Source organism: Patiria miniata, unplaced genomic scaffold (assembly GCF_015706575.1).
Source record: "Patiria miniata isolate m_02_andy unplaced genomic scaffold, ASM1570657v1 HiC_scaffold_7, whole genome shotgun sequence".
Taxonomy (NCBI): Eukaryota; Metazoa; Echinodermata; class Asteroidea; order Valvatida; family Asterinidae; genus Patiria; species Patiria miniata.
Genome location: NW_024037074.1, coordinates 10,845,326 through 10,857,515, shown reverse-complemented (window position 1 = coordinate 10,857,515; position 12,190 = coordinate 10,845,326). Strand labels below are relative to the sequence as shown.

At 41.0% G+C, this 12,190-nt stretch overlaps 2 protein-coding genes across 2 annotated transcripts; both read right to left on the bottom strand.

Annotated features, from left to right (window-relative positions):
- Nucleotides 1–75: 75 nt before the first annotated feature.
- On the bottom strand, nt 76–1,158 carry LOC119744952 (beta-2 adrenergic receptor-like). The gene has a single exon (XM_038221175.1). The coding sequence runs from the start codon at nt 1,156–1,158 to the stop codon at nt 76–78; it is 1,083 nt and encodes a 360-aa protein (XP_038077103.1).
- Nucleotides 1,159–3,450: 2,292 nt separating this feature from the next.
- LOC119746018 (charged multivesicular body protein 2b-like) lies at nt 3,451–8,373 on the bottom strand. The gene is made up of 8 exons (XM_038222773.1): nt 8,244–8,373; nt 7,144–7,235; nt 6,780–6,821; nt 6,428–6,529; nt 5,263–5,313; nt 5,014–5,116; nt 4,364–4,470; nt 3,451–3,946 (listed from the first exon to the last, which is right to left on the bottom strand). The coding sequence occupies exons 1-8, from the start codon at nt 8,269–8,271 to the stop codon at nt 3,836–3,838; spliced, it is 636 nt and encodes a 211-aa protein (XP_038078701.1). The 5' UTR covers nt 8,272–8,373; the 3' UTR covers nt 3,451–3,835.
- Between the last annotated feature and the right edge of the window lie 3,817 nt (nt 8,374–12,190).

The following is a 12,190-nucleotide window of genomic DNA, read 5'->3' as shown; positions in this document are numbered from 1 at the left end:
ACGTTGTCCAAATTCTTGTCGATGACACTATGCCCAAGTGAAAGAGACTTATATTTTAGAATACAAATTCAAATACTACAGATCTGGGTTATCTTGACGGCACTGCGTCGTCACAGTTCGTTGCTTGTTGGGGTTGTTTTTCAACCATCGCTTATGAGCAACTTTCAGAGCTGTCTTCCTGAATTCCTTGGCCATCAAGAAGTAGATGATGACATCCCACCAACTGTTGCTGATGCAAAACCAGTTGATGAAAAAGTCGACCAAAGGCGGGGCTTCGGTTTTCAAAACGTAGCTTCGGAACGAGACGACGAAATAGGGCGTCCACGCGATGCAGAATGTCCCGGCGATCAGGCTGCACATTTTCAGGGCGCGATGGCCTTTTACCTGACCGCCCGAGCTTTTCCGGCCGGTGATTGCTCTTACCCGCAACTTGGCACGGCGGTTGGTATGTTTTCGCGCCACTAGGTACAGTTTTGTGTAGCAGCCGATCAAGATGGCAGCGGGAATGACAGCCGTGTAGGCAGCGAAGAAGATCAGACGAACCAGGTACGGACTGGTGCCGATCGACCACTTGACTAAGCACATCACGGCGGCATTGTTGTAGGAGACTTGAACTGCTCCTGTGAACATAGACAAGCTGAGTACCAAAGCAACAATGGTAGACACTGCGACAATGGCTATCGCTCTCCTTCTGGGGATGATTGTGGCGTGGCGGAGGGGGTAAAGCACAGCCAGGAGGCGGTCGATCGTAATGAGAACGGCAGCATTGACGCAACAGGAGCAAATCCAAGAATCCACAAAGCGGCTGGCGACGCAAAGAAACTTTCCATACGGCCAGAAGTTGAGAGCAGCGGGGCAGACTAAAAACAATGAGAAGATACCATAAACTAAATCTGACAGAATGACGTAGGACAGGAACACCTTGGAGCTTGGAGGAAACCGGGACGAGTCTACGAATCTCATGATGGAGAGACAAAAGATGTTCCCAGTGACGATCAAAAGGGAAGTAAGTACGACGAAGCATGTTCGCAAGCCCGTAATCAGCGGGCTGTACGGACCGTTGTCCGGCGGTACATCCTCGCTAGAGTACGTCATCTCAGTCACGTTCCCTGATGAATTGAAGAGAAAAAGTTCGGTTGTATTGCTGTAACATGCCATGATTTCGGAAGTGTCATGTTACGTACGAATTCCGTATTCGAAAAGTTTGAAAAATGTTCAAGACTAGAAGACTCCAATATGTCGTCAATGTTAGAAGGCCGCTGCCTGAATTCCGTGTCTAGACTGTCTAGGTCTTCGCCCAAATTCGCCGGAACAATCTGACAATAGACGCAGCCGTAGCGCTCTGGAAGCCCGTTTTGGAATCGGCCTTATCGTGCAACGAAGACCTAATTACTCCATTTGTTTGCTCTACGCTTGCTACAAGCTCAAATGCTTCATTACCCCGGAATAGCCCTGTCAAGCACTTTTCATTTCATTAAAACTACTGGAGATGAAAACACATTACTGACAAATCCTGGCCGAGCGAAGATAAGCTCAAATTTATCAAAGGTTGTGGGTGGATGTCAACATCAGACTGCGTATGTGATGGGAGGACATTCGTCTCAAGTGTCTCCGACGACTTGTTTTTTGGTTTACGGTTCTAAATAAGACGAATACTGGTGAATCTCCTGTGTTTGTCGACGGTCTTTTATTTATACAATGTAAATTGTGTTCAAGGCAACCTGGACTGGAAAGGCTACTGTCTTAGAATCCCAAACATTAATGGATTACTGAGTTACAGCATTCTGACGATAGAGTTGGATCCATTAGGCTTGTTGGAGTAATGAAAATGGAATATTACCTCGGGTAATGTACATAACGTTCAGGGATTTCTCTTTCTCAGTCCGTGAAGTGACATCAGCGTTGCACGCAAGGTTCGTCTTAAAAAAACTCAGTAAGATTAAAACAAAAGAAATGATTCTACAAGCTTACTCGGGCCAGACTTAAACCCCGAAATCCAAAACATCGATTATAAACATTTTTGACATCAATAAATACGCTTTTTAGCATACAAACAATTCCGAAAGGTAAATAAAACACATAACGCACTGGATGGTTATGAAAGTGTTAATCAGCATGTATTTACGCTACTTTTCATTTTTAAAATAATTGTATCCACATATACAACATTTGTTATCATAATTTCCCGTTAAAGGGCAATAATGCCACCTTCATCCTAACTCCCTGGCATGATTTACTAGGAACCATACCATACCCATCCTGGCAAATTCCAACACCATATGGGAAACTGCACACACATATTTCTGACTTAATTCTGGAGGTGTGCCAACCCAATGAAAAAGACCGTCAGTTTAGGGGTACTATACCCATCCTGACAGATTCCAACAAAACATACCGTTGGGGTTTAATGGGTTGAGTTCTGTTAGGCTTAATATCAAAATGTGTTCTTCATGGTTCCTCATCAACAAAAATACATAGTGCTATTTTGAAGGGGAAAACTACATACGCGGGGAGATATTTTACCTCGAGTGAAAGAACTGTATTTTGGGGATCCTCTGTATCATAGACTTGTTCTTGTCATTAATTTATACACGAATTTATTTCTCTGTGTATTGAGAAAACTAAAATCGGCGCTGAGAACATGCGAAAATATTTAAAGTATATAACAATAGAATATGAAGTTACATGTATATCAACATTAAAAATCTATTAGATAACTGAGTTTATATATACATGTACATATACATGTGATTTTACATATACCAGGTAACTTGACCATGTCATTCATCTTTCGGATACAACTTCTCAAGACAGAAATGTGTCTTGACAAAGTTGTAATAAAGTGATCACTAGTAAAACACAACTCATACTCAGTCTCAAGTTTATAGCGGCAAGCTTCTCTGTCACAGGCTGAACTATTCTGGTTCAAGCTGAACTGTGACAAAGGCAAGTAAGATTTGAGGCTTTGCATGGTGGAGATACTAAATAATGAAAGGTTTGCGGAAACACCATGTACGAATAATTTCTCAACTAAGAGAATGCTTCTGAAAAGAACCAGAGGTATAAACTCGACGTTCCGGTCAGTATGCTCTGACCGTCTTCAGGAGAGACAAAGGCATTCCTTAGTCATGTCCATTTCGTTAGCTGTGGCCCGACTTGTGATTTGACCTCAGACCTGACTTGTGCGTGACTCAGTTACAACTCTGAGAAGGGGAGCAATGTCAAGATATTACCAGTGTTGTAGTCGAGTACTTTTCCGAGTACCACCGAGTACTGCCGAGTACTTAGGTCTCCGAGTACGAGTACTTGTACTTCCAAGTACGAGTAAGAGTACTACTTGTGCGTAATTGGCCCAGGCCCATATGTATGAACAAGTACAATTTCGACATGTCGAGTACGAGTACTTTGCTGCCCGAGTACGAGTACCATCATTTCGAGTACAAGTACTTTGACATTCGAGTACGAGTACGAGAACGAGTACTCCAAAAAAAAGTAGTTGAGTAGTACTCGGGTACGAGTACAGAGTACGAGTACTACAACACTGGATATTACACACCCTATTAAACTCCTCTTAAATACTCTATAAGCTACATTTCACATTGTACAGCCCATTGCCCCTTAGACAGTAAGCATATTTGCCAGGATCTTTTCTGAATCCTCCCAAATCCTCCACTCTGTAGAAAACCAATGGCAGATTGTACCCTAGCTATCAATGAGCATCAAGCTCTTTGAGGAGACTTAGATCCTCTAAAACCTCCTGGCAGATTCTGGAGGATCTTAGAAGGTGAGGGTTAGAAGGAATATATACAAGACCAATCCATTAAACTCTATTCTACTAATTCTTTAAAAGCCTGGCTAATTGCGCCTCAATTTCTTGATCAGCTGCGTCCTTCGTCTTTTCTTGGCCCGCTGGTAATGAATGTGAGGCTGTTGGTGCATCTGTTAGCTGTTGGAATGATGACAATAAATGTCACATAACGATTGTTGAGCACGGAATTTCATTTCCAGTCCAATTATTGAATCAAGTAAATGGAAAGGTACCTTTTAGGGACTTAAATTACACCTGTTGTTTTATATGTGATAAACAAATTAAAATTCACCATTAGTTCGCTAATACATGAACATCTTGACCTCAAGTGTGAAAATATTGTTGACACACCAATTTGTAGCCCTTGCAACCCAAAACAGTATGGTAGCAATGATGAGATATGCACACATCTTCATTATCATGCATGAGGGAACGAGACCAATATGGTGGGATGGTTTGTACCGCTTGGACAACATCTAAATGACAGGCTATGGCTGCTTCCATAGATACATGTGTAATTGCAAGCCGCAGCCACTAAATTCGGACACGGCTTACCTTGCCAGATACTTCAATGCCAATCTCATCAAGGACCTGGCTGACAATGGCGTCTTGCTCCTCCTCGTCACCTGACTCCTCAAACATGGCGTCCAATGTGTCATCCACTGAGGGAAGAGAAAAAATGGAAACAATTTTTAAATGTGTAACGTGGATATCTTCACTTTCCTTCTTGTGAAACGACTGCGGATAAATCCTCCTTGATGAAATGCCAGTCCATTGCAAGTTACTTGCCTGCTAATGCCAGTACCCCCTTATACTCCTGGGTGGAGAGAGGCAAATTGAGGTAAAGTGGCTTGCTCAAGGACACAGCATATGAGTACAGTAGTAGTTTTACTTGAGTGTACTATGGAAATTGGATTAGTTTGACCGGTCCTTGATCAATGGTTTGACAAATGCAGTCTGGCTTGATTAGGTCGATCAGATTCACTAATATGACTGACTCAGTTATTTATTTTTTATAATAAATGCCAATAAAAAAACCCAGAAATTCAAATTAGCCTAATAAGTTCATTCACCCCATGATAACTAGGGACTTACTTTTTTTAAATGTAAACTGCAGTATCCACAGATGTCAGCCTGCCCTTAAGGAAAAAGGCTCACAGAAAGACAGATAGACCAACTGACAAACAGACAAGTAATGGACTTACTGAGTTCCTCCTTCATGGCCATCTTGTCTGATTCCATCTGGAATGCCTTCATATCCTGCATCATCTTCTCAGGACTCATCGCTTTGTTCATTGCGCCCATTGCCTGTTTAGGAGACGAGAGACAATCAGGATGATTCCTTCAAGACAGTTTGATCAATGCACACCTTAGTTTAACAGACTCTTATTTTTTTCCAACTCATTCTGGTTTAAAATTTTATTTCTTACTTTTCGTTTCTTTTCTAGGCTTACCTTTGTTGTGTTTCCCATTGCTGCTGCCATGGATTTGTTTGACTGCATTGTCTGAAAAATGATAAAGAAAAAAACAACAGAAGACAATAAAACAACTTCCTGTTTGACTTTCCAAAGACATTAACCCTCCTATGCAAACAAGCATTCTGTACAAAGTTATCCTTTCAGTCAAAATCAAGTTACAGTTTTAACAGTTAAGAGCTCCCAGCATACATAAAGCAGGATTGACTGGCTGTGACTGCTAATGCAACTTGATACAGCTATCTTTTGCCTGTAGGCGATTGATAAGACAGCTGTGCCTACCAGTTGCTTGCTTTTGTCTGTTGATGGAATTTGACTGAAGTCAAAGTGCTTGCTTGAAATATGATCTGACTGTTGGTGACTAGCCTGTCTTAAAGGCATGACAGGGGAAGAGGATTGATTTGTTGGACTGTCTACGACTGTTCAGACAGCAGCGGAGGGTGAATGGGTAAAAATCAACCCCCTACCAAGGTCACCTGCACCAAGTGAAAATTCAATGGGTACTGACCAAACCGCACTCCACTGAAAATTGACTTGCACCCAGTGATTTCTTATGCCTTTTTGGGCACATGAATCCGAAATCCCCCCTACTCACAACCCAGTATTTATGCTCATTTGGGTACATAATGTTAACTGGGACCTCCCGACTCACACCTTATATTTATGCCCATAACCCAAAATATTCCTGACTCACGCCCAGTTTGTACCCATTTGGGTACATAAACCCTAGACCCTCCGGATTTACACCAAGTAATGAAAGCCATTTAGGTACATACAAACCCTAACTTCCTCACTTACACCCAGTAATGGCACCTGTTTGGGTACATAAACCCAACCCTCCTGACCCACACCCTGTAATGAAACCCACTTGGGTACATACAAACCCTAAACTTCCTTACTTACACCCAGTAATGGCACCAGTTCGAGTTCATAAACCCAACCCTCCTGACTCACACCCAGTAATGAAACCCATTTGGGTACATACAAACCCTAAACTTCCTCACTAACACCCAGTAATGGCACCCGCTTGAGTACATAAACCCAAACCCTCCTGACTCACACCCAGTAATGAAACCCATTTGGGTACATACAAACCCTAAACTCCCGACTCACACCCAGTAATGACACCCGTTTGGGTACACACCTTTGCCTGTGTATTGACGGATGAGACCCTGGCGCTTGCTCCATACATCCGTGTCTTCTGTTTCCTTAGATTCACCAATTGCTTGGCCAATACAGTTGCAGCCTGCAAACAACACATGCAGCATTAACAAAAAATAACAATAAATTTGTTTTTAGCAGACTGTGTATTCTTTTTGCCAAGTCTGTGGCTTCAGGCCTGATGAATATATCACTTTGTGAAACCAATGCTCAATAGAAGCACAGTGTCTTCAGAAGGATAATATCTAGTAACAGTTGCATCTACCACAATATGTGCCTGATACAGATAAAAATGGATCAAAAGACAAAATACAAAACATTATTTTTAAGCTCACCTGTTTGTTTCCTTGTTTGGCAGCCTTTTTGATTTCCAGTGTCTAAAAATAAAAACAATTAAACAAACTTTTTTTATGTGACATTCTAAATGAAACCAAATATAAAAAAACATTAAATATGGACCAAACTATAAAAAATTTCCCGGGCAACGTTTTTGCAGCTTGCTTATTCCACCTTCCAAACTTCCATTCCGTACACAGCAAATTCTGTACCAAAACAAGCAGTGTTTTGTTCCTGGTTGAGTATGGTTTCCCACCTTTTAACTAATATACAGTTAACTTAGGCCAAATAAAAAAACCAAATACATATTTAACGTCCCCGCCTGCTTCCTTTATGTTCCTTTAAAATGTCGACTGGACTCACAATTTTCTGTTCTTCTCGTTCTAGTTTGGCTCGGTCTCGTTCCAAGCCCCGTTGTGTGTTCTTCAGATCTCTGTCTACTTTCCTCATCACTTCTGCAATAATAAGGGTCATTCCAAAACATGTTGGTGTTGACATTAGTGTAACAAATTGGACAAGCCGCTATTCTTGTTGGGAATGGTATTGACGCATAGTTCAATCTGCTATCAACTTAAACTAACATTCTGAAAGATTTCTCTTTCTCATGCACGGCCCTGAAGGATTTGTTTAAAGGGAAAAGTAAAGTCTGAGAACCATTTGGTTGACAAATGACACATACATGTACGTATTATAAAAATGTATACGCATTATGCACCTATCAATTGTTGTTTGACCTAATACTAGTATTCAACGTCAGGAGCTTTGGTTGTTGGAACCAGAATACCAGACTATGAATTCAACTGAATGGTTCTCGTACTTTATTAAAGAAATACAAAAGAACTCCAAAGCCACGGTCTACGAAGAAGACTAAAAAAAATTAAAATTTCATTGACACATGAAAGTAAAGAAAACTAAAAAAAACAAAAACAAAAGAGCACCGTCATGACCGTGGTAGCAGTTTCGAACCCCGCATCCATGCATCCCCGCCATGGTAGCGTAACAAATCAAGCTACCAAAGCGTTCTGGTTGGACAGGTATTTATAACTAATTCTAGCATGTCTAGGGCCTACCTCTAGATTTGCAATGGTTCTTTTGCAATACCATAATGATAACACAATGTCAGTTAAAAATAGCATTACGGTTGCTGTATCGATAACCACTAGTCCAATAATATATAAACGGCATCGACAAATAAAAAAAACCATTTTGCATAAATAAAATACTCAATAAAATTACCGTAGCATGCCATTGGCAAATAAGCCTAGCCTCTAGGCTATCCCATTGTACGTGTGAACATGGTATAATGAACATCAACATGAACATTTACTAAGTACTAAAGTAGGCTCTCTCTCTCTCTCTTCCGGCATAATGTCCGGTGAAGTACACAGTCCACTACAGGCCTATGGCCAGGATAGTGAAGACAGTATCAAATAACACTCGCAGTCGCAATGAGATAAACGTACCTTTCTCGTTTGGCTTCTTTCTGAACATTTTGCTTCCAAAAAGAGAAAATCTAAACCGAGAAAATTGACTGCTTTCAGTTCGTAAAGTTGGGAATGTTTTGCGTCAGGTGCTCGTGATACGCGTGAATCAGGGTCCTACTAAAGCGCGTCAACAAGCGTCAACAAGCGTCAACAAGTTTTAGTAGTCGTTAAGTGCGCGTCAACAAATTTTGTATAGGCCTTTGAACAATAAAAACAGCTTTATATGGTAGAAAAAGCAATAATGAACATCTTCTGCATATCAATTGAAGTTAAAATTACTTAAAAAGTGGTTTTCCAGCGCGAAATCTACGACGGGTTTTTAGGTTTAGTATTGGCCGCCATCTTGTTTGAGATCTACATACTACGCATGCGTGGAGTGTACCATTCACGCATAGGGGTTTCTTTATACGATACGCTTAGCGATACCTCGTTTATTAAGAAATTAGGAAAACTATTTTTTTTTTTTCAATTATAAATTATGCAAAACTTGGTACCGGTACTTGGCTAATTATTTGAAAAATATGCAGACTGACACTGTTCACAATGTCTGCCAAAAAATCCCAATGCAAAAACCAAACGAGGTTTCGCAAAGCGTATAGTATAAAGAAACCCCTATGCGTGAATGGTACACTCCACGCATGCGTAGTATGTAGATCTAAAACAAGATGGCGGCCAATACTAAACCGAAAAACCCGTCGTAGATTTCGCGCTGGAAAACCACTTTTTAAGTAATTTAAACTTTAATTGATATGCAGAAGATGTTCATTATTGCTTTTTCTACCATATCAAGCTGTTTTTATTGTTCAAAAGCCTATAAAAAATTTGTTGACGCGCACTTAACGACTACTAAAACTTGTTGACGCTTGTTGACGCTTGTTGACGCTTGTTGACGCACTTTAGTAGGACCGCCTGATCATGCAGGTCAAACAATAAATAGCGACAGCGCCCTCAAGAGTCCTTAATAAAACGAAATGACCTCATGTTTATTTTTAGGTGCTGTTTCTATTTTTGGCTCTCTGCATGTGCCCGGTGTCACATGAAAATCCAACTCCCTAAGAAAATCGGACCCCCTTTTTCCTATTATTGGATAATCCCTCGCACGTGACCAGTTACTCTTATCTAATTAACATACATACGCAAGCGCAATACTACCAACGAGTCCATATTTCATGGAGTCGGATATTCACGCTACACCGGTGTCCTATGAAAATCGGACTCGTATGAAAATCTGACTCCTTTTCCCTGGTATTGGTTAAAACCCATAAAAAGGAATGATTTCTTTTAATAGAAGATTTTTTTCCAGTATCTTGCAATTACTTCAAGTCTTTTTTTCTTTACCCCAGTCCGAATAACTTATGGCTACGGCTTAATTGCAGTCGCTACCAGCGTATATAGACTCATGTGTAATTCCCAGCCGCAGCCAAAGTAATTCGGACACGGCCTATGAGGGAATACTCTTTTTGGCAGCCGACATTTCCTGTTCGAAGAAACAAATCATACAAAGACAGAAGTTTTAAGTTCTGAATGCCGAGCATTACATTAGAGAATATCTATGCGCAAGAGCTTGTGAGTGTCAATAATTGACCATAAACCTTTATTCTCATCTCGTTTGGATTAGATGCCGTCCTAAAACGTGAGCTTGCATATGACTGACACATCATTACTGTTTAACTTGTAGCTAGCTATGTGCGGTGCATGGGTGCATACATAAATGCCCCCTTTTCAGTAGGACCTATTTCTACATGGATCACTTTTGCCACACTCCAGTTTCTGGGTCATTTTGTTATGTTTTCTGGGTTACATTGAGAAAAGGTAACAATAGTTCCCGCCTTTAAAACAACACAAAGTGCTATTGTAAGCGAATGTGTTAACATTGAGATTATGCATATAGGCCTACGTACTATAATGCATGCCACAATTAAAGTTCTTTGAATACAGAATTATGTATAGGCCTACATGTATCTCCCCTCCCGTAACTGCTAGTGTGTGATGTGTTATACCCCCACTCCAGGGGCACGGATCCAGCTTTGGATAAGGGGCGTGGGGTGGGTGGGGGGTGGGGGTGGGGGGGGGGGGGGGGGAGGGGGGGGCAGCTGTTAAGGGGGTGAGGGGGGTAGCGGCATGTGATATGTTTTGGTTCGCGATTTTCCTATTTTTGGCGCCCAGGGGGAGGGGTTCTGGACTCCCATACACCCTCGGTAGATCCGTCATAGTGCGCTCATGTTATCGGCTGTAAAGTTAATTGGATTCGGTACGGTCGGTTGCTTAATTGCGTATGGCTATCGATTCTCCAGGCACTTCAGTTTTATGCTGACACTAAATACCGGTTTGTTTTGAAAACAATGGCTGCTACAATGCCACAGTATTTGAGGTGTCCTAAGAGTGAGCAGTACTAGTGATCAACATATACTCCCCGGCCCGTAAAATAATTGTTATTTCCCATATCGATCATATCAGTTTATTGTTGAAGGAAATGAACATATAATTTCATACCGATGAATGAGAAAACCGCTCGTGCTTTTTTTTCTTAATTGGATGTACACTACAAGGGCAACAGTAATGTTTTATCATTTGCAAAGGGCGAAAGCTAATTATGATTTCGTTTGCTTACAAGCTCTCTGACAACAAAGTGTTTGTAAAAAAAAATACGCTAAAGTAAGGGCAAAAAAAACCATAAGATCTGCATCTCCACAAATCAGCGAAACAGTGGCTTATAGAGACGCGAGAGGACTTGTTCTTTTATTATTTTTTTGTGAAGCTCAAAGGCCTACAGATTTTTGAAAAATAAATGTAGTAACGGACATCCCATTCCAACATATTACACTGTATGTGGCACGTTTTTCGCGCGGGTAAGTAATTTATCACACAATCAGTGAAGCCTGCTAATGAAGAAGCTCTCTGTGTGTAATCTTCCATCGATAAGCTCATATTTTACGATTGAGGGTAGTGTTTTAGGTAGGCCTGCATTTATTATGCAAATTTGATCATCACAGCCCTTCTCTGACACAACAGTAGCCTGTAATGGTAAAAGCTGGGTTAGATTGTGCTAGGTGTGTTTATAATTACCTGAATTTACTAGGAAAATGAATAATTTCTTATTACTTCTACACTCGAGTGCACTCAAGGGTCATATTAATGTATGCCCAAAAATTGTTATTATATAAGGCTTCCATAATGAGAATGCATATTATACATAAGGGGAAATGGTACCCTTTAGAAGGCATTCCCATAGACTTGTCTTGTGCATGATCTCATGTGCGACTGTGAAATTGTGCCTAGAAAAACTTAGGGCAAAAAAAGGCATCGTGAAAAAGGGCAAAAAAGGGCACTCGTGAAAAAAGGCGAAAGGGGCACTCGTGAAAGAAGAGCAAAAAAGTTACTCGTAAAAAGGGCCTAAAAGGTAACTCGTGAAAAAAAGTGCAAAAAAGGACATTTGTGAAAAAAATGGCGCTCATGAAAAGAAGGGCATTGTGGTGACAAAAAGGCACTTGTAAAAAAAGGGCCATCATAAAAAAAGGGAACTCATGAAAAAGGGCGCTAATGAAAAAGGGGTACTCGTAAAAAATGCACTCGTGAAAAAAGGGCACTCGTGAAAAAGGCACTCATGAACAAGGGCGCTCGTGAAAAAAAGGCACTCTTGAAAAAAGGCCATCATAAAAGGTAACTCGTGAAAAAGGGCGCTAATGAAAAAAAGGGGCACTCAAGAAAAAAGCCTGGCACTCGTGAAAAAAAGGCACTCGTGAAAAAGGGCACTCATGAAAAAAGGGCACTCGTGAAAAAAAGGCACTCGTGAAAAAAGGGCAGTCGTGAAAAAGGCACTCGTGAAAATATGCACTCGTGAAAAAAGGGCACTCGTGAAAAAAGGGCACTCGTGAAAAAAGGCACTCGTGAAAAAGGGCACTCGTGAAAAAAGGCACTCGTGCAAA

What these genes read in the sequence shown, in the direction of transcription:
- LOC119744952 (XM_038221175.1), bottom strand. Translation starts at nt 1,158, where the DNA reads ATGGCATGTTACAGCAATACAACCGAACTTTTTCTCTTCAATTCATCA.
- LOC119746018 (XM_038222773.1), bottom strand. Translation starts at nt 8,271, where the DNA reads ATGTTCAGAAAGAAGCCAAACGAGAAAG. An exon ending in AACGAGAAGAACAGAAAATT is followed by an intron (nt 6,822 to 7,143) that starts GTGAGTCCAGTC and finishes TTTTATTTTTAG; the next exon opens with ACACTGGAAATCAAAAAGGC. An exon ending in CAATGGGAAACACAACAAAG is followed by an intron (nt 5,117 to 5,262) that starts GTAAGCCTAGAA and finishes TCTCCTAAACAG; the next exon opens with GCAATGGGCGCAATGAACAA.